Source organism: Aquarana catesbeiana, linkage group LG04 (genome assembly GCF_042186555.1).
Source record: "Aquarana catesbeiana isolate 2022-GZ linkage group LG04, ASM4218655v1, whole genome shotgun sequence".
In the NCBI taxonomy this organism is placed as follows: Eukaryota; Metazoa; Chordata; class Amphibia; order Anura; family Ranidae; genus Aquarana; species Aquarana catesbeiana.
The window spans coordinates 411,351,855-411,374,868 of NC_133327.1; the positions used below are offsets into that span (position 1 = coordinate 411,351,855).

The 23,014-nt window shown below is 41.7% G+C and overlaps 1 protein-coding gene across 2 annotated transcripts in view; it reads left to right on the forward strand.

Annotated features, from left to right (window-relative positions):
• ENPP3 (ectonucleotide pyrophosphatase/phosphodiesterase 3) overlaps positions 1-23,014 on the forward strand; it is a 189,109-nt gene that overhangs the window by 20,220 nt on the left and 145,875 nt on the right. For both annotated transcript variants that reach the window (XM_073627288.1, XM_073627289.1), the window contains exons 3-4: positions 10,063-10,185; positions 14,098-14,223. In XM_073627288.1, the coding sequence (XP_073483389.1) occupies positions 10,063-10,185; positions 14,098-14,223 (249 nt within the window). The remainder of the gene's footprint in view (positions 1-10,062; positions 10,186-14,097; positions 14,224-23,014) is intronic.

The window sequence follows — 23,014 nt, forward strand, 5'->3', positions numbered from 1 at the left end:
AAAAGGATATAGTGACAAATCAAAAAGAGACAAAACCGTCTCTAAAAATCGTGACCGGTGTATAGCTCTTTTACTGCGCAGCGGTGTGCGCGCGCATCAAGGTCAGACAAGTGATAACGCGCATGCGTGTCCTGCGCATGCGCAGTAGAGGGAAAGGACGTAAATGTATCGTCCTTCTTACGCTGGTGAGGGGGCGGTGCTATGCTGGGAGGACGAAAACGTCTCAACCCAGCTGTACTATACAACCCATGTGTAAACCGGTGCACGTCGTGCAGATGACCCGGAAATCAGTGGGGTGGCCCCAAATAAACAATCTAATCCATGGTTATATATTCAAAAGGGGAAAAAAAATGACAAAAAATGTAATTTTTCCCTCTTGTTATCTCGAGAGCATGATGTGCACCGCATGAAAGGCGTGCAACAATTCAAGTGTATGTGTCTGATATTAACCGGTTCAATACAGGGCATTTTCACCCCCTTCCTTCCCAGACCGATTTTTAGTTTTCAGCGCTGTCACACTTTAAACGACAATTACGCGGTCGTGCGACGTTGTACCCAAACAAAATTGATGTCCTTTTTTTCCCCACAAATAGAGCTTTCTTTTGGTGGTATTTGATCACCTCTGCGGTTTTTATTTTTTGCGCTATAAACAAAAGAAGAGCGACAATTTTGAAAAAAACACAATATTTTTTACTTTTTGCTATAATAAATATCCCAATTTAAAAAAAAAAAAAACAGTTTCGGCCAATACGTATTCTTCTACATATTTTTGGTAAAAAAATCGTAATAAGCGTATATTGATTGGTTTGCGCAAAAGTTATAGCGTCTACAAAATACGGGATAGATTTATGGCATTTAAAAAAAAAAATATTTATTTTTTTTTTACTAGTAATAGCGGCGATCACGATTTTTTTTCGTGACTGCGACATTATGGCGGACACATCGGACACTTTTGACACATTTTTGGGACCATTCACATTTATACAGCGATCAATGCTATAAAATTGCATTGATTACTGTGTAAATGTGACAGGCAGTGAAGGGGTTAACCACTAGGGGGACACAAGGGGTTAAATGTGTTTCCTAGGAAATGCTTCTAACTGTAGGGGGTGGGGACGTACAAGGGGAGAAGACCGATCAGTGTTCCGCTGTACTGGGAACACAGATCGCTCTCCTCTCACCTGACAGGACGTGGATCTGTGTGTTTACACACACAGATCCACGGTCCGGCCCGGTTAATGGGCAATCGCGTGTGGCCGGCGGACATCATGGCCGCCGGGCACACGCACCGGGACCCGAGCAACGCGGCGGGCGCACGTGCCCCCCTAGATGGCCGGGAACCCGAGACCGTCATATGACGTCCACCCAGGATGGGAGATCCCATCTGCGGACGTCATATGTACATACGCGGGTAGGGAAGTGGTTAAATCAGATGAAAATAAATAAAAAATAAAATAATGATAAGACAAAAAGAGAATATAATGGTATAGTATAGTGTGGTAATGACTACACCATTCTAAATCCATATATAAGTACATAATCGTGGAGTGGGTTCCCATAGTGATGTACAAATAAATATTCATCTAGTACATGTGTGTTAAAAACGTTTACATACACAAAATAAAAAATAAGGAAATCAATGCATGTATGTGAAAATATAATTTAAAATAATTTAAAATTAAATTTTTTGTCATTTTTTGTTTCCTCTTTTGAATATATAACCATGGATTAGATTAATTGCCATTAGACTCATCTCTTTTGAATATATATTTTTTCACATATTTTTCCACATAGTATATATACATGTCCGATGTGTAAAAGGTACGTGATTCACATACACGCACCATTCGGTTTGTCACCATTACATTTAAGTCCATATTTTTATACATCGGGAACATTTGCCCCCTTCTGTTTTGTTTATTTGGGGCCACCCCACTGATTTACGGGTCATCTGCATGACGTGCACCGGTTTACACATGGGTTGTATAGTACAGCTGGGTTGAAATGTTTTCGTCCTCCCAGTATAGCACCGCCCCCTCACCAGCGTAAGAAGGACGATACATTTACGTCCTTTCCCTCTACTGCGCATGCGCACGACGCGCATGCGCTGTATCACTTGTCTGATCTTGATGCGCGCGCACACCGCTGCGCAGTAAAAGAGCTATACACCGGTCACGATTTTTAGAGACGGTTTTGTCTCTTTTTGATTTGCCACTATATCCTTTATATACAATGCACATTGGACACTCTTTATGTGTTATTGGCTAACTTGTTTTATTTTCTAATATGTTTATTTTGATTTGTACATTACTCTTGACCCTACTAGTTATACTTCCAGTATTCACACTCAATGTGAGGCGTGGAACGCACGCCGGGCGGCCATCTTGCCCGAATACCGGAAGTGACCATTTTGTATTCGAGGAGCTGTTTCCCATCATTATTGATGCATTCTCTATATATATATCTGGCTGGCTACAGTTGGGGGAACCCCCCAGATGACGTCTAAGAGGACGAAACGCATCGGGTAGGACCCCACTGCCGCCACTTCTTTACAGCGCTGTTTTTTAATGGATTTACATGTGAGTGTATTTCTTTATTTTTAATAAATTCCATATTTGTTTACGGATTCACACTATGTGGCCTTCCTTCTTTTTTTCCTATTTGCCATCACTACTACTTGGTTCTTAACATTGTTCCGAGGGATACTACAGCCTACGGTTCATTCCATAAACATCACCCCTCCGGGCCATCTACAGCCACTGACCACCTAAGCTCTGTCTGACCCAACCCGGCGTATGCCCCTTTGGGTCCATTCAATCTGGTAAGCCTCTTCAATGTTGGTGGTGGTGTGTCTGTCTTCACCTTAGATGTCATACACCTACTGATTTGCTCCGTGTTTGAAGTCATATACCTTCAGAGGACTTCCTAACATCGGGATTAATATATATGGCTGATTTCCTCCCATATTCTATGTTTGGGACTGCTGGTTCATTTTATTATCTCTGATGTTGGATATTTTCAAACCTATTTAGCGCTACACTTATTTTGTTCTCCTTTATGTCTGGTATGGATTTTAAGGGGAACCCTACGCTGAAAAAACGGCGTGGGGGTCCCCCCAGCATCCATACCAGCCCCTTATCCGAGCACGTAGCCCGGCCGATCAGGAAAGGGGGTGGGGACGAGCGAGCGCCCCCCCTCCTGAACCGTACCAAACCGCATGCCCTCAACATGGGAGGGTGGGTGCTTTTGGGGAGGGGGGAGCCCTGCGGCCCCCCTCCCCAAAGCACCTTGTCCCCATGTTGATGAGGACAAGGGCCTCTTCCCGACAAACCTGGCCGTTGGTTGTCGGGGTCTGTGGGCGGGGGCTTATCGGAATCCGGGAGTCCCCTTTAATAAGGGGGCCCCCACCCTATGTGAATGATTATGGGGTACATCGTACCCCTACCCATTCACCTAGGGGAAAAAAGTGTCAATAAAAAAAACATACTACACAGGCTTTTATAGTAATTTATTAGACAGCTCCGGGGGTCTTCTTCCGACTTCGGGGGTCTTCTTCCGACTTCGCCGCTCTCTCCGGCCTCTTCTCCCGGTGTCCGGTTCTTCTCCCGCTCTCTGGCCTCTTCTCCCGGTGTTCAACCTCTTCTCCCGGTGTCTGGTTCATCTGCCGGCACCTCCGCTATCCTCTGCCTCTCTTTTGCTAGCGGTGGCCCGGACTTCTGCGTCGTCTTCTTCTCTTCTTCCGATGTTGACATGACACTCTCTCCTGCTGTAATGCTGTGTGAGAGCCCCGCCCCCTTATGACATCACAGTCCCGGGGCATGCTGGGACTGTGATGTCATAAGGGGGCGTGGTAATGTCATCCGATGACCACGCCCCTTATGACATCACAGTCCCAGCATGCCCCGGGACTGTGACATCATAAGGGGGCGGGGTCACCGCCTATATAAGTCATTGCGGAACGCTCACACAGCATTACAGCGGGAGAGAGCGTCGTGTCAACATTGGAAGAAAAGAAGAGGGAAGAAGACAACGTAGAAGACCGGGCCACCGCTAGCAAAAGAGCGGCAGATAGTGGAGGAGCCGGCAGAAGAACCGGACACCGGGAGAAGAGGCCAGAGAGAGCGGAGAAGAACTGGACACCGGGAGAAGAGACCAGAGAGAGCAGAGAAGAACCGAACACCGGGAGAAGACGCTGGAGAGAGCGGAGAAGAACCTGGACACAGGGAAAAGAGGCCAGAGAGAGCAGAGAAGAACCGGACACCGGGAGAAGAGGCCAGAGAGAGCAGAGAAGAACAGGACACCGGGAGAAGACGCCGGAGACAGCGGAGAAGAACCAAACACCGGGAGAAGAAGCCGGAGAGACCCCCGAAGTCGAAAGAAGACCCCGGAGCTGCCTAATAAATTACTTTAAAAACCTGTGTAGTGTGGTTTTTTTATTAAAACTTTTTTTCCCTAGGTGAATGGGTAGGGGTACGATGTACCCCATACTCATTCACATAGGGTGGGGGGCCAGGATCTGAGGGCCCCCTTATTAAAGGGGGCTCCCAGATTCTGATAAGCCCCCGCCCACAGAACCCCACAACCAACCAACATGTTTTGCGGGGAGTCCCACTTCATCAGGGCCTTGGATTGGAGCACAAATTTGAACATATACTGCAAAGATATACAAACATATTATTAACAAATAACATATATAAACGTATGTCATGAGCAAAGAGAGTGGGCAGGGAGGACAAATTATCTCAAGTAAAATATAAGTATAAACACAAACTGTATTCTAACATTTACATTCATACCTAGAAAACTACCAAGAAGACTGCTGATTCACCTGTGTTATTTTTGTCAGCCAGTCCAGTGGAGGAGAAGCCTGGGGAGCCCGTGGGGATTAACTCCATGTTTCCCCCCCAAGAGAAAACATACTCCTATGTGATGATGAATAAATAAATGATGATAAAATAAACTAAGTGGTGATATCTTCTTTTCTCCCCTCTATGCCTTCCTTTTTCCTTCTCCTTCCCTAGCTCCATTTCTCTGATATCACCACTAAGTTTATTTTAATGCCAACATCACATAGGAGTCTATTTTCTCTTGGGGAGGGGGGGGGGCACGGAGTTAATCCCCACGGGCTCTCCAGAGTTATCCTCCACCGGACCGGCTGACAAAAATTACACAGGTGAATCAGCAGTCTTCTTGGTAGTTTTCTAGGTATGAATGTAAATGTTAGAATACAGTTAATGTTTATACTTATATTTTACTTGAGATCATTTTTCTTCCTGCCCACTCTCTTTGCCCATGACATGCTGTGGTGTATGTAACAAGCTCTGTTAGGATACCATTACAAAAATTTAAAGCATCATGACTCAGTATATTGAAAGTTTTTAATGTTTAATATTTCTTGGTAATATAATTATTTGTTAATTTTTATAAACGTTGTTTGTTAATAATATGTTTGTACATCTTTGCGGTACATGTACAAATTTGTGCTCCAATCTAAGGCCCTGATGAAGCGGGACTCCCCACAAAACGCGTAGTCCAGTTTTCTCGATTCTCCAGCCAGGGCCAGCACATCCAGGATAGACTTACAGTAACTGTGGTTTTAACCAGTTGTTTAACCAGTTGTATTCAACTTTTTAAAATCTAACCATTTGTATATGGAAATTAAAGATTTGTTTATATTTTAAGCCTTTTTGGTATGTGTATTTATTAGACCCTGCAAGTTTATTTGTAAAGTCCCACCTCATTTTTTGTTCTCATTTGGTAACATTGAACCGAGTGAAAAATCTAAAAATTCTAAAGAGGTGCTTCTTTTTATGTAAATAAAAAGAAAAAGTTGTTGCAGACCTCTTAAAGTGGACCTGAACTCAAAATAGGAAGATTTCCTATGTTATACAGTAGGCATATATAGATCTAGAAATATATTCACTTCCTACTTCCAGAGACAGAGAGAGGACTCTTTACTTTGGGGCACCACAGAGTAATCTCAGCAGCATTAATAAAAACTTCTACAAGCCGCATTTGTTCAGCAGGGGTCCAAGGGCAGAAACAGGACTATTTAATGATTTTTGGGCGCAAGTGGAATAATCCACCGCAACGCATTTCTCATTAATTAAATTAAAGTTCTGGCCTCCTCTTTTATATCAATCTGCTAGAGTAGGCTGGAACTTTAGGTTAATTGCTGAAAACCGTGGCATGCAGGATTACTCTGCTTGTGCCCAAAAATCATTAAATAATCTTGTTTTTGCTCCCGTCCCCCTACTAAACAAATGGGACCTGGTGACGTTTTCTTTTAATTACTGCAGACTGTGAGGTTACTCCGCAGTGCCCCAAAGTAAAGACTCCTCTCTCTGCCCCCGGGCTCCCTGCTGAATTGGCAGAGTATACCTGATTGGCTCACTATGGTGAACTCAAGTGCAATGATCCATCCACTTGTATAAACCCAAATTTTTTCAAACCAGTGATTCCCACTTTATGTAAACATATTCCGAATAATGCAATAAACTAAATACCTCACAGTAGGAAAAAACAAAGGTATTATTTGAAGTATTTAGTTTATTGCATTATTTGGAATATGTTTAAGTGAAGTGGGAATCACTGATTGAGATTATTTGGGTTTATACAAGTGGATTGAATGCTGCACTTTGGTTCACTAAGTAGATTAAATCTTTCATTCTGTGTTGGCAGCTCTGATTATTTAAAGTTTTTGGAGTTAGAATAACCACCAATGGATCCCTTGGGAATATTTGATTGATACCTGGTTGGCTGAACTCCTTAGGGCTAGTTTACACTTATGTCACCCTCTGAAGATTGATCTGGGTGGATTGCTTTTCAGAGGAAATTTCAGAGGGCATTTGACAGGTAGAGAGGAGACAATACGTTGCTCCCTCACCACCTGTTTTAACCCTTAAAAACCCACTCCATCGTGCAGCATTGCACACGATTGAGGCATAGCCATATTCAATTAAATGGGATGATAATGTGCAAGATGTTGTAATCTGTAGCAACCACTCAGCAGGCAGCATGTACATTACATATGCCTGCCCCCGAACTATGTACTTTACAAACTCCTAACCCCCGCAATCTATACATTACATAATCTTGACCCCTGTACGTTAACCAGTCCTGACCAATGCACTCTATACATTACCCTCTTCTGACTCCTGCATTACCCTCTTCTGACTACTGCACACTGTATGTTACATGTTCCTGACACCTGCATTCTGTATGTTGTATACACCTGACACCTGCATTCTGTATAGTATACATATTCAACCCCTGTGCTTTGTACTGTTAGTTCAATGTTGCCACACCCAAGTTTCTCTATGGGGGACTGTGCAGACAGGCTCCTTCTTCTCTGCTTGGTGGCTGGGGGTGTTGGTCAGAACCTGGGCCTGTCAGGTGTAGGGGGCTATATAAGGTAAGCTGTATAGGGCTTAATGATTACTAATGGTGGCCCTGACAATCCCATTCTATTGGTGCTGCCTCTAATTGATGTAACAGATGTTGGGGCTAAATCTAAAATACCTGTAAAGAATGTGACACTATTTACGGTGCCCAACCAGATGAAATGCCCTAATCAGAAACTGTCCCCAAGGAAAATACACACAGCTCCCAAATCTGGAATACTTTTGGTTAGTTGGCTGATAGGGAAGCCAAAGGGTGCTCAGGAGCTCCAAGGAGTATAGAGAAGAGAATCCATGTGCAGGTTTAAGTGAAAGCCTGGGGAAATGCTTAGAAATGGGGATGGGGGTTCACCAGGGTTGTTTATCAGCCCAAAATGGTTTCAGTCTGTGGAAAATTGAATGCAAATAAAAATGGGGAGGGTGTGACTGTTTAAAAATGGGCATGTGCACAGAAAGGTGGCAGCTATATAAAAGAGACTTATGTAGCCCTACCAAGCTGCTTGAGCAAGCTGCCTTAATCGGTGCCAGACAATCCTGAGAAAATTTTCATTTTGACAGCTGTTAAAACTTGAAATACCAGACTGGTTTTACGTTGCGTGCCAGCTTTCTTGTATGCTCTGTACAATGGACTTCCTTGTCAGCACAAAAATCTGATTAGAGAGGGAACACCCATACATATAAGAGGCCTAGTACTACTTCCATACTGTTAACTTTCAATAAAGGAAAAACACATCTCTTACAGATAGAAATTTTTTTGTCCTCATTTTATTTATGTAAATTATAGTATATTTTGTAGAGTGAGTACAGAACCTAAATTGACCATATACCAAGAAGTAAAATTTCAGATAAATAAATGCTGTTTTTTATGACATCTTGGGAAATCCTCTGGGGCAAAGCTAAACATTTCAAGAAGATGCTTCTTGCCAGCAAAATCATGCTTGTTTGTCCATGCATGGAGAACATAACCATATGTGGATGGCCCCAAGGATGAAGGTCGATATTTAGATTCTATGCACACTGGCCTTCAAGTAGAACTATAGGCAAAACTTTTGTTTTCATTTTGGATAGAGCAAGGGAGGGGTATAATACTTGTAATTTTTTTTCCGACATCTGTGTCCCATTAGGGAGATTTCCCTTCACTTCCTGTCCCATAGCCAAACAGGAAGTGAGAAGAAATCCCTGCAAATTAAGGGAATTCCTTGGGGACCCCCAGGTCACCAGATCTAGTGTCCCCGTTGGTAGATTTCCTTTCTATTACTTTTCTGGGGACATTTTCTTGGGATTTTCTTTTACTTTCACTTTCAATGATAACAGGACAAATAGAGAGGGTGAATCTCCTTAATGGGGGCACAAACTGGGATAAAAACCGACAAGCTTTGTAATCCCTCTCCCCTCTATCCAACACCGAAAAAAAAAATTTGCCTTTAGTTATACTTAAAACAACAGTTCTTTTGGCAGAAAAGAACGCTCATATAGAGAGTTTTTGTACAGGCGTTTAGGAGTGTTTAGGAGTGTTCAGTGATGTTCTTTCTGCCAGAAAACTATTCTCAAAAATGCAAGATGAAAGTGGTTTTTCTTTCTGCCTCTAAACATCCTAATAGGATATCATTAGCTGCTTGTACAGGTATAACGCTGAACTCCTAGAAGCAGCCTTTGTTTAGGCCATGGACCCTTAAACTTGTAGAAGAAATTATATGCAGGTTCCTTTTTCCTGAGTGCATAGGATGCCTCAAACCCCAGGGTACTCATTTATGCAAATGAAACTTAAGGCCATAAAGTTTACATTTTTGCTCACTCCCTCTCCCCAATACTTTTCAGTGAGGCAGCCCATGATAGGTACTTTAAAAATAACGGGAGGTATGGAAGTAGAAGTCGTGGGGCTAAACATCCAATTCATGAGCTATAGGCTTCCAGACGTCTGCATTTCGTTAATAATACCAGATACTACTTCCATTTTTATTTTAATGATATAGTAGCTAAATATGGTATACGTTTGAATTTCCCTTTAGGTGCCCCACTTAGGATAGCCATAAATGGTCCCATGCTACCCCCTTCTAATGGTTCATTTTAATACACGGATGAGAATCGGTCTGTCTAGGGTTACCCTAGGGGTGATAGAGTGTTTTTGACACCAGAGACACTTACTATTGCACATAAAAATTTTGCATGTTGTTGCATAATTCTTTTAGGATAATATCTATCTCTCATTGAACAGAGGGAAGGTAATATTTCACCAAGTGTACACTGTCTCTACCGACAAGACACACAGGATTAACTGTGTGGTCAGATATGTCATTCAACAGGTTTTGAAGCTAACATTTCAGAACTATTGTATGTCTGTAGGTACTAGCTGTATAGGTGAATGAGCTATCCATCTTTATCCAACCTAGTTCATGTGAATCAGGAGATTATTTAGGTAAGACAGGCAATGTTTAACAGGGGGGCACAATACAGGATTTTATTTATATTTTAAGTTGTATTTCAAGCAATAGTAAGCAGTTCTCAAGATCCTTTTCCAACTTTTTTTTACTGCTATTGCTTGGCAGTAATTAAAGGAAATGCAAAATTCAAAGAGCAAATACAAAGGTCATGTTTATTCTATTTCGTCAAATATTTAAATTAAGATTATATTAATTAATTATATTCCTGACTTATATTTTAGTGTCATGCAGACAAAGATGCTACAATACAGAAAATGTAAGGGACGGTGACTGTCGCTGTGATTCCCAGTGTACACAACAAAAGAACTGCTGTTTTGACTTTGACGATCTGTGCATTAAACCAAGTGAGTTTAATAATGAATTTAATATCATTATTATTGTGAAGCTATTGGCTACATATAGTATTTTTCTTTTTCCAGTGTTTATTTCAGATGAAGTGAAACAACTCATTATAGGTCTTAAAGTGGATGTAAACCCGATTCATGAAATTTGAGCTGGGCACATATATCTGTAGTGTTTTCTTATCTCTCTTCAAAGCACTGTGTCTTTCTCCTGCTCTGTTCTACCTTTATCAGCATGATAACATCTGACAAATTTTCTGACACATTTGATAAAACCAGCCTGAATTTTGTGTCAGGGTGGGTGCTATAAATAGATTAGCAGAAAGCTGCTTTACTCACAGGACAGTTCTGAAAGTCTCTGCCTATCTGGAGGGGGTGCCTTTCCTCCAATCAGCTGTCTCCCAGTGTAATCCACACTTCTCTCACAGTGCATAATGAGGGAGTGAAAATTCTAACACAATCTGCACTTTCTAAACAGTATATAAAGCTGAAGACAGCAGATAAACAAGTAAAACTTATGTAGGGAGATTTGTTTCATCTCTGTGTATCATCTGAGGCTGTTCACTTCACTGGGTATATGTGAGGGTTTACATCCTTTTTAAGTTGTATTTTAAAGTTTCTGTCATTGTAAAGTCCAGGTTGCACAGTAAGAACTTGTCATTGTAATCATCCAAACACATAACCCAAAGAGTACCTCTCATTTAGTAATGTAATGTACAATGTAAACAGGTTAGAGGATGTAAACACTTTGCTTGTCTCTTCCACTAATTAAGAGTAGTTTAGAAATGTCATATTTAGGATCTTTTTTAGTCTAGTCGCCATGATATCTGTCTGTTATCATGACAGTAGTAGCTCATCTGAGCTTGCAAATGTTGGGTGTAAAATGCTCACAGTCATTTGGTACCAAAGAACATTTTGGTGGCACCACAATATTTGGAAATCTAACTAATGTACTGCATATGTGCTATTTGGAGAGTTGTGGATACTACTGGTATGACGGTGGGGCTTTGTTCGAAAAGGCTGGCTCAATTGCTACAAGAGGCAACTTTTAACATTACCCTCCAGAGTACCTTATTGTCTTTATAATTAAAAGAACAAAAAGGGAAATGCATAACTTTTTCTCTCCATTTCCTTTACCGCATATCATTATTGCAGTTGCAGTGCTATATACAAATACATTTACATTCCATAGTACTGTGCCTATAAATATCCTGTTATTTAATGCAAGATGGCATTTTAGTAGGGTCTCTGAATTCCAGGTATAGATTTCATTGCATAGTTACATTGGTCTAGCCTGGACTATATGCCATAACTGCGGGACCACTGCGGAAGCCAAGAATACCTGTAGTAAATGCTGCTGCTACAGCGATCACCATCGTCTAATTGTTTTTTTTTTTTACTAAAGCTGGAGAATGCAAAATCTGATGCAACTCTGCTTAGAGACCAATCAGCTTTCAGGTCTTATTGCCAAAGCTTAATTAAACAAGCTGAAGTTAGAAGCTTATTGGCTACCGTGAATTATATATATATTAGTGCAGCGCTAAATTCTTAAAATAGAAAAAATAGACATAAAGTGAAAATCATACTGAACCAGAAAACTAAAGCAGACAATAATAAATTGTGCTAGTAATAAGAAAAATAAATCACCCAAGTGACATTTGAAATCACATATACATAATTGGCAAACGCACAAACAAAAATGCGGTTGGTGATCCTCAGATGTGGATCAGTGTAATCCACAATGGCAGTATTCAAAGTTCCAATAAATTTGCAAAAAGAAAAAAAAAAGGGGTTCTCAGTGAAAGTGTGATCGGCACTGTGATGAAAAAGGAGTCCCTTGTCCAATGAAGCGAAACACCCAGGTGAATAAGTTGTCTCCTTACCAGCTGTAAAGACCAATATGTTGGTCTCACCGAGCCCAGGGAATTATGGTCTCCCAAAAACCTTACAGGAACTCCAGGGCTATGGCATCTGTGTCACCAGAAAAGGATGAGAGGGACCAGGAGCTGCTCCATCTGTGGTCGGCAGTATTTACAAAATGCAGTCCACTTTTGACTATATGGATTTATGGGATGGGATGTGTTCACCAGTCACCGCTCATACTGGGATATCTTCACAAGTCACACTTCATACTTATTGGCTACCATGCAAAGTGGCACCAGATTCTGATTGCACCAGTTTAGTAAATCACCCCTACTGTCACTTGGTCAGCAAAGACACCACTGACACCACTCACAGAAAGCCTTGCATTTTTCTCAGTGAATGCAAAGAATTCTCTGTGTGACCAGTATTCCCTGTGCGTACGTACATTTCAGCTTGAGATTGAGAACATAAGAACAAGTTGTGTAAACAGGCTTTTTCAATCAAGGAATCAAATGGAAATCCTGGCAAACATGAAATGGAACAGTGTCAACTGATGGTTCAAGATGAAAATGCTTTCTGACGAAGCAATTATATTATACCTATATATATTATTGCTGTCAGTGTTCCTATTGGGAGATTTCCCTTCACTCTCTGTTTGTGTGATCACACAGAAAGTGAAAGGAGAATCACTCTAAAGGTGACATAGACACATCAATAAAACCCCAAGAGGTTTTAATCCTTTTTCACACTATCCAAAATTCAAAAGAAACAATTGGGCTTAATTCCACTTTAACTAGGTAAACTATGGGGGTTATTTACGAAAGGCAAATCCACTTTGCACTACAAGTGCAAACTCCAAGTGCAAAGTGCACTTGAAATTGCACTAAAAGTGCACTTGGAAGTGCAGTCAGTGTAGATCTGAGGGGAAGATCTGAAATGAGTGGAAGCTCTGCTGATTTTATTATCCAATCATGTGCAAGCTAAAATGCAGCTTTTTATTTTCCTTGCATGTCCCCCTCGGATCTACAGCGACTGCACTTCCAAATGCACTTGTAGTTTGCACTTGTAGTGCAAAGAGTGGATTTGCCTTTAGTAAATAACCTCCATATCTCTAAACTAGCAGAATATGTTGAAAAACTGTTACACCTTTTATTTTAAGCTGTTCCTCCATAAGGTCATTTTCTAAGTTAGCTATTGAAAACTAACATTTGTGAGGGTTGGAAGAGCTTATTATCACACACTTAGGGGTTGATTTACTAAAGGCAAAAAGACTGTGCACTTTGGAAAGTGCAGTTGCACACGGCAAGAGCAGTTGCTCCAGAGTTTAGTAAATGAGCAGAGGCTCAGCTGACTTTCATCAACCAATCATGTGCAAGCAAAAATGCTGTTTTTTTTAATTTTCCTTGCATGTGATTGGGTATTCTTTGCAAAGTGAAGCTTTACCTCATTTACTAAGCTCTGGAGCAACTGCACTTGCAGAGTGCAATTGCACTTTCCAAGGCACACAGTCTATTGGCCTTTAGTAAATCAACCCCACAGATTTTTCAACATGTTTATTATTCATTTTGTTTATTTATTGCAGGTACTTATATAGTGCCATCAATGTACGCAGCACTTTACATATTTATTATACATTCTCATCCTTCCCTGCCCTCAAAGAGCTTACAATCTAAACTCCCTAACGCATATTCAGACATACACATATTAAGGCCAATTTAAACAGGAGCCAATTAACCTACCAGCATGTCTTTGGTGTGTTGGAGGAAAAACCGGAGTACCCAGAAGAAACCCACGCAGGCACAGGGAGAACATGCAAATTCAATGCAAGTAGTGTCGTGGTTGGGATTCAAACCAATGACCCCAGTGCTGCAAGACCGAAGCCCTTTTACGAATTTCAATGTCTGTTGCAAGGGGCAAACTTTTTTCACAACACATAATCACAATTATTAGATGGGTCTAGGAGAAGCCTTAAAGGATTTAGTTTTGTGACAGGGTTGTTGATTTAGTAGCATGATGTATGAATTGCAAATAATTTTTTTTTTTTTTTTGCAGAGGAGGAATGGACATGCAGTAAGGCACGATGTGGAGAGACTCGGCTTGCAGGCAGTCATTGCTCATGCTCAGATGACTGCATGGCAAAAGGAGATTGTTGTACAAATTACAATGGTGTTTGCAAAGGTAACAATTCTTAACACATTACGTCGTTGGGATTGATTAGCTAAAGGAGTAAAAACTGTTGTATGAAATATCTGATCAATAGAGTCAAAAAACATATTTTTTCTGTTTTATACAACAGAACTGTTTACTAAAAGCAGAATACAGGCACAATCAAAGCAGCATTATAACGTGTATCTTGATATAGGATAAAACAAAACACTTTAAAACCACATGCCGACCAGCCGCCGCAGTTATACTGCAGCAGAATGGCATGGCTGGGCGAAATAACGTCGGTAACGTCGCTTCGCTCTGTGGCAACTAGGGGACGCGCCGCCCCCACTCACCCCCTCGAGGGAATGCGAGTGCCCGGCGGTCTCGATCACCGCCAGGCTCTCGCGATCGCTCGGGGCACACGGAGAACCGGGAACTGTGTGTGTAAACACACAGTTTCCGGTTCTCTGAGAGGAGAACTGACAGATCGTCTGTTCATACAGAGTATGTACAGCGATCTGTTAGCTTCCCTGCACAGTCCCCTCCCCCCTTCAGTTAGAACACAAACTAGGACACACATTAACCCCTTCACTGCCCCCTAGTGTTAACTCCTTCACTGCCAGTGACATTTTTACAGTAATCAATGCATTTTTAATCGCACTGATCGCTGTATTAATGCCAGTGGTCCCAAAAATGTGTCAAAATTGTCTGACATGTCCGCCATAATGTCGCAGTCACGATAAAAATCACTGATCGCCGCCATTACTAGTAAAAAAAAAAAATTATTAATAGAAATGCCATAAAACTAGCCCCTATTTTGTAGCTGCTATAACTTTTGCGCAAACCAATCAATATACGCTTATTGCGATTTTTTTTTACCAAAAATATGTAGAAGAATATGTATCGGCCTAAACAAAAAAAAAATGTTTTTTATTTATTTTTTGGGGATATTTATTAAGAAAAAACGTAAAAAATATTACTTTTTTTTCAAAATTGTCGCTCTTTTTTAGTTTATAGCGCAAAAAATAAAAACCCCAGTGATAAAATACCACCAAAAGAAAGCTCTATTTGTGGGGAAAAAAGGACGTCAGTTTTGTTTGGGAGCCACGTCGCACCGCGCAATTGTCAGTTAAAGCGACACAGTGCCTGAATCGCAAAAAGTGCTTTGGTCTTTGGCCAGCCAAATGGTCCGGAGTTTGAGTAGACCGCCCACTGTACCCTGCAATGTTCCAGAAGGAAAAATAAGTACATCCACTCAGAACTGTGCTCCTAAGCATGCCTTCACACACCAGTCCTCTGTCCTTGTGATTGGACACAGCGGATCCCAAGCAAAAGGTTAGGAGCCAATAAGTGTGGCTTCATGTCATGTGATCACTGGGACCAATCACAGATAGTAAACAAAGGTTGCTGTTAGCAGTAAGCACCAGCCAGTACCAGTGCAATCTAATAGCAGTACCTACAATATTAAAATCCATCCCTCTAATGTCATTGACCCCTCTACAGTGTATATCAGCCCCATCCTGTCTCTGATATGACCTGTATATTAACCCCATACCTCCCTTACTTACTTGTTTGGGCATTTTCTATTGAATTTTTTTTTTTTTTCCAACAGAAAGTGAGGGATCCGTTTTTTCCATTTTTTTATGTATAATGTATGTTTTATTTAATTTTCAAAAATCTAAATCAAATGTCAACCGACAAAACAGCATAGGAATATGTAGGTATGTGTCTTATAAAAAAGAGATAATTAAGCCATTATTAAACAACATTAGGCAATTATGTCGATAAATACATTGTTGTAAGATAGTATGTAGAAATTCGAGATGAGAGTGGAGACGAACACCCTGCGGAGCAATATACATGTCTTGTGTGACCTGTAATCCGTACACAGCCGTTACATTAGTATATATTATATGCAGTGAACAAAATCCTTGCAGAAGGATAGAGAAGAATAGTAGGAGAAGAGAAGAAATGAGAACCAAAGGAAAGAAATAAAAAAGGGAGGAAATAACATCTATCAATTTTTCCTGATTAAGCAGGCTTAGTTTGAAGGCTTTAGAAGGGGTAGAAAAAAGATATAAAAAAAAAAAAATCCAGCGGAGGTTTGGAAGGGTACCCATTGGAGCCAAAAAAACTGGAGATCTTTCTTATGCCCCGTACCCACGATCGGATTTTCTGACGGAAAATGTTCGATGGGAGATTGTTGTCGGAAACTCCGACCGTGTCTAGGCTCCATCGGACATTTTCCATCGGAATTTCCGTCACACAAAATTTGAGATCTGGATCTCAAATTTTCCGACAACAAAATCCGTTGTCGTAAATTCCGATCTTGTGTACACAATTCCGATGCACAAAGTTCCATGCATGCTCGGAATCAAGCAGAAGAGCCGCACTGGCTATTGAACTTCATTTTTCTTGTTGTACGCTACCGCGTTCTTGACGTACAAGATTTGTGTGACCGTGTGTATACAAGACAAGTTTGAACCAACATCCGTCCATGGATTTTGTTGTCGGAATGTCCGATTGTGTGTACGGGGCATTAGGGTTTCTCTTCCACGTGTATCATCTGTTCCATGGATTGAATCTCTTTCATTTCACAAACCCATTCTTTCATAGAGGAACTAGCTGGCTTACGCCATTATCATGCTATCACGTTTCTGGCTGCAGTAAGCATATGACACAATAAGTGTTTCCGAATGAACTTGAAAGATCCCATGATGATCGAAAAAGAGTCTGTTGGCGTGAGAGGTCCTTCTCCAACTACGCCAAGTTTGTGGGTGGAACCCTCCGTTTTATATAACAAATGGGCCCACCAAAACCAAAAGCTGGGAACTGAGTCGAAAATGTTTAACCCTTTCCCTCAGCCTGGGCTGGCTGCTAACATAAATACTTCAGGTTGGAGCGATATGTCCATGATTGTATTGGAAATTCTGAAAACTTTTGACCAGAAGGGAATAATGAAGGGACACTGAGCCCAAATATAAATCATACTCCCTGGTGCTGACAAACACCACCAACATACATCGGAAATTGTTGGGATCAAATGCATGTGAATCAGTATGACATTTATACTTTCAAGAGATAATTTTTGTTATTCTGCTCTTGGTGTTTGGCTGAGATAGAAAGTTTATGTGTTAATAAAATAAATGTATTCCAATCCGAGCAATCGATTGAAGTCCAAAGCTCAGATTTCCATTTGGCCTAGAATGGTGGGGCGTGGGGGAAAAATGCTCAGAGTAGCAGTTTGTGTATCATGGAGAACACGTAAGTCGGTCTTTGCTCCTGCAATAATAGTTGCTTAAATTCAGTTAGAGATCTATGCAAAGGAGAATTCAAGTTAGGAGAATGTAAGTATGGAGTTGATATCTCTGCAGTCAACCAAATCGACTCTGGGGTGGAGTATGGACCAAGGAACCCATTGGAGAGAGTTTGTCATTAAACAAAGTTTGAATAAGTCAAATGTTATCTACGCACCAGTGGAAAGACGGGTTGGAGAACAGAGGGGTCTTATGGTTGACATAAGTAGACAGGAACAATGGTTATTAAATACCATGAAAAGAAAGCTCTATGTGTCTCAAAATTTAAATGAAATTGCCTGGGTGAAGTGGGTGAAACATTCTGGTACTGTTCTGGTTAAAGGAGAAGTATGGTTGAACATTTTTTGGCCATACTTCTCATATGGATCACAAGAGTGCAGTTTGTTCTGCACTCCTGTGACCCATTTTCAGCCAACAGCTAAAGCCCGCTGTTGGCTGACGTCACTCAGCTGGTTCAGGCTCAGGAAAAATCCTGACCATATGGTCAGGATCCACCCAGATGCCTGGACCCGCACCTGGCTCAGCTTCTCAGTGATCTGCTGAGGGCTTGAGCCAGCCCCTCCTGCTCCTTCCACAACCTAGTGCTCCAGTGAGCGCTGGAGGGGGGAGCAGAGAACCGCTGACTGACAGTCATGCAGAGGGGAAAGAACTGAGCAATCAGCGGTGTTTGATTGCTCAATTCTCACTGCAGAGCTGGCAGGGGACAGATATAGCATCGATCATCTAGGTGAGTTTAATGGTTTGTTTTTTTAAAATTCCAAACTTCTCTTTTAACCACTTCCCGTCCTCCGTACGTTTATAAACATCCTCAGATGGGAAGGGTGATATCTCTGTCATTGCTGCAGCTACAGCAATGATCAAGATATTATTCTTTAGGGCTGGCAATTTTGTACAAGATAAAAGTAATCTGAGTGGCTAACAAGCTGCTGGATTACTTTTACAGGCGACGGAATGGGGTCCCACCCCCCCTCCTGCTGCCGACTCACCACCTTTACCGTGCTCTCCTGTAATAGAAATGCCATAAAACTAGCCCCTATTTTGTAGATGCTATAACTTTTGCGCAAACCAATCAATATACGCTTATTGCGATTTTTTTTACCAAAAATATGTAGAAGAATATGTATCGGCCTAAACTGTGGAAAAAAATGTTTTTTATTTATTTTTTGGGGATATTTATTAAGAAAAAACGTAAAAAATATTACTTTTTTTCAAAATTGTCGCTCTTTTTTAGTTTATAGCGCAAAAAATAAAAACCGCAGTGATAAAAGAAAGCTCTATTTGTGGGGAAAAAAGGACGTCAGTTTTGTTTGGGAGCCACGTCGCACCGCGCAATTGTCAGTTAAAGCGACACAGTGCCTGAATCGCAAAAAGTGCTTTGGTCTTTGGCCAGCCAAATGGTCCAGGGGTTGAGTAGACCGCCCACTGTACCCTGCAATGTTCCAGAAGGAAATATAAGTACATCCACTCAGAACTGTGCTCCTAAGCATGCCTTCACACACCAGTCCTCTGTCCTTGTGATTGGACACAGCGGATCCCAAGCAAAAGGTTAGGAGCCAATTAGTGTGGCTTCATGTCATGTGATCACTGGGACCAATCACAGATAGTAAACAAAGGTTGCTGTTAGCAGTAAGCACCAGCCAGTACCAGTGCAATCTAATAGCAGTACCTACAATATTAAAATCCATCCCTCAAATGTCATTGACCCCTCTACAGTGTATATCAGCCCCATCCTGTCTCTGATATGACCTGTATATTAACCCCATACCTCCCTTACTTACTTGTTTGGCCATTTTCTATTTAATTTTTTTCAACAGAAAGTGAGGGATCCGTTTTTTCCATTTTTTTATGTATAATGTATGTTTTATTTAATTTTCAAAAATCTAAATCAAATGGGAAGCTATGTTAACCGACAAAACAGCATAGGAATATGTAGGTATGGGTCATATAAAAAAGAGATAATTAAGCCATTATTAAACAACATTAGGCAATTATGTCGATAAATACATTGTTGTAAGATAGTATGTAGAAATTCGAGATGAGAGTGGAGACGAACACCCTGCGGAGCAATATACATGTCTTGTGTGACCTGTAATCCGTACACAGCCGTTACATTAGTATATATTATATGCAGTGAACAAAATCCTTGTAGAAGGATAGAGAAGAATAGTAGGAGAAGAGAAGAAATGAGAACCAAAGGAAAGAAATAAAAAAGGGAGGAAATAACATCTATCAATTTTTCCTGATTAAGCAGGCTTAGTTTGAAGGCTTTAGAAGGGGTAGAAAAAAGCCAACTATCAGATATAAAAAAAAAAAAATCCAGCGGAGGTTTGGAAGGGTACCCATTGGAGCCAAAAAACTGGAGATCTTTCTTATGCCCCGTACACACGATTGGATTTTCTGACGGAAAATGTTCGATGGGAGATTGTTGTCAGAAACTCCGACCGTGTCTAGGCTCCATCGGACATTTTCCATCGGAATTTCCGTCTGGATCTCAAATTTTCCGACAACAAAATCCGTTGTCATAAATTCCGATCTTGTGTACACAATTCCGATGCACAAAGTTCCATGCATGCTCGGAATCAAGCAGAAGAGTCGCACTGGCTATTGAACTTCATTTTTCTTGTTGTACGCCACCGCGTTCTTGACGTACAAGATTTGTGTGACCGTGTGTATACAAGACAAGTTTGAACCAACATCCGTCCATGGATTTTGTTGTTGGAATGTCCGATCGTGTGTACGGGGCATTAGGGTTTCTCTTCCACGTGTATCATCTGTTCCATGGATTGAATCTCTTTCATTTCACAAACCCATTCTTTCATAGAGGAACTAGCTGGCTTACGCCATTATCATGCTATCACGTTTCTGGCTGCAGTAAGCATATGACACAATAAGTGTTTCCGAATGAACTTGAAAGATCCCATGATGATCGAAAAAGAGTCTGTTGGCGTGAGAGGTCCTTCTCCAACTACGCCAAGTTTGTGGGTGGAACCCTCCGTTTTATATAACAAATGGGCCCACCAAAACCAAAAGCTGGGAACTGAGTCGAAAATGTTTAACCCTTTCCCCCAGACTGGGCTGGCTACTAACATAAATACTTCAGGTTGGAGCGATATGTCCATGATTGTATTGGAAATTCTGAAAACTTTTGACCAGAAGGGAATAATGAAGGGACACTGAGCCCAAATATAAATCATACTCCCTGGTGCTGACAAACACCACCAACATACATCGGAAATTGTTGGGATCAAATGCATGTGAATCAGTATGACATTTATACTTTCAAGAGATAATTTTTGTTATTCTGCTCTTGGTGTTTGGCTGAGATAGAAAGTTTATGTGTTAATAAAAGAAACGTATTCCAATCCGAGTAATCGATTGAAGTCCAAAGCTCAGATTTCCATTTGGTCTAGAATGGTGGGGCGTGGGGGAAAAATGCTGAGAGTAGCAGTTTGTGTATCATGGAGAACACGTAAGTCGGTCTTTGCTCCTGCAATAATAGTTGCTTAAATTCAGTTAGAGATCTATGCATAGGAGAATTCAAGTTAGGAGAATGTAAGTATGGAGTTGATATCTCTGCAGTCAACCAAATCGACTCTGGGGTGGAGTATGGACCAAGGAACCCATTGGAGAGAGTTTGTCATTAAACAAAGTTTGAATAAGTCAAATGTTATCTACGCACCAGTGGAAAGACGGGTTGGAGAACAGAGGGGTCTTATGGTTGACATAAGTAGATAGGAACAATGGTTATTAAATACCATGAAAAGAAAGCTCTATGTGTCTCAAAATTTAAATGAAATTGCCTGGGTGAAGTGGGTGAAACATTCTGGTACTGTTCTGGTTAAAGGAGAAGTATGGTTGAACATTTTTTGGCCATACTTCTCATATGGATCACAAGAGTGCAGTTTGTTCTGCACTCCTGTGACCCATTTTCAGCCAACAGCTAAAGCCCGCTGTTGGCTGACGTCACTCAGCTGGTTCAGGCTCAGGAAAAATCCTGACCATATGGTCAGGATCCACCCAGATGCCTGGACCCGCACCTGGCTCAGTTTCTCAGTGATCTGCTGAGGGCTTGAGCCAGCCCCTCCTGCCTCTTCCACAACCTAGTGATCCAGTGAGCGCTGGAGAGGGGAGCAGAGAACCGCTGACTGACAGTCATGCAGAGGGGAAAGAACTGAGCAATCAGCGGTGTTTGATTGCTCAATTCTCACTGCAGAGCTGGCAAGGGACAGATATAGCATCGATCACCTGGGTGAGTTTAATGGTTTGTTTTATTTAAATTCCAAACTTCTCCTTTAACCACTTCCCGTCCTCTGTACGTTTATAAACATCCTCAGATTGGAAGGGTAATATCTCTGTCATTGCTGCAGCTACAGCAATGATCAAGATATTATTCTTTAGGGCTGGCAATTTTGTACAAGATAAAAGTAATCTGAGTGGCTAACAAGCTGCTGGATTACTTTTACAGGCGACGGAATGTGGTCCCACCCCCCCTCCCGCTGCCGACTCACCACCTTTACCGTGCTCTCCTGTGCGATCGAAGAGCCCTGGTAAGGATGTGACCAACTGCATCCAGCTCTGGGCACACAGTGAGAGGAACAGATGTTGTTCCTTCCACTGTGTGATGTCAGAAACAGGAAGCGACAAGGATTTCATTACTTCTTATTTCTGTTCTTTGTTTACCTGACCATTAATGACCAGTAAAGCAACTGCTCAAACCGATCTGTGTCTGATCGGCTGCAATAGAGGGCAGAGGAGAAATCTGGGGTCCAAATCTCTCCATAAAGAGGATCTGTCACAACCCATGCTGTGACAAGGAATGTTGTTCAAGTGGTTAAAGTATTTGCTTATTTAGAATACTAATAATTAGAGCAGACACACAAGATATTGCCATTAATTGTGCTCATGAATTGTTACAAGGTTTAGCAATGGACCAAAAATAGGAATGTTACCCTCTTCCCTTTCTCCTAAGATGCAGTTGCATATCACCAGTCCTGAACACTGTCTTATGGGGAAGGAGAGAGCGTGAAAGCTCCAAAACTGTCAAACTTGGACCTTACAGAGGAATTAGGCCCAATGTTAATACAGGGGAAGGCATAAACGTTTCTCAAGATGAATATCAGTAGTTGGGGCAGGGAGGTTCAAGAAAACCTGTCATTTTGCTCTGAATGGGCAGAGTGGAATATTCCCTTTAAGGTTACTTATGTGACCTAAAAAAAATGCCCAGATCAGTGGCAGAACTACTGCCATAGCGACACATGTAGGCGCTATGGGGCCCGCAGCCGAGTGGGGCCCGGTGAGTGACGTTGAGAGGTGGTGCGGGCCGCACCGAGTGACACCCACAGCCCGCCAGAGCGGTGACACCCTTGGGCGCTGCCCTGGTTAGCTGTGCCTGGCGCTGCTGTGTTCCTCAGCGGAGCGGACCGAAGCCGCCTCCCCTCCTCTCTGTTTACATCCACAGAGGAGGAGGAGCCTGCGCTCGAGGGACATACACCGCTGTGTGTATC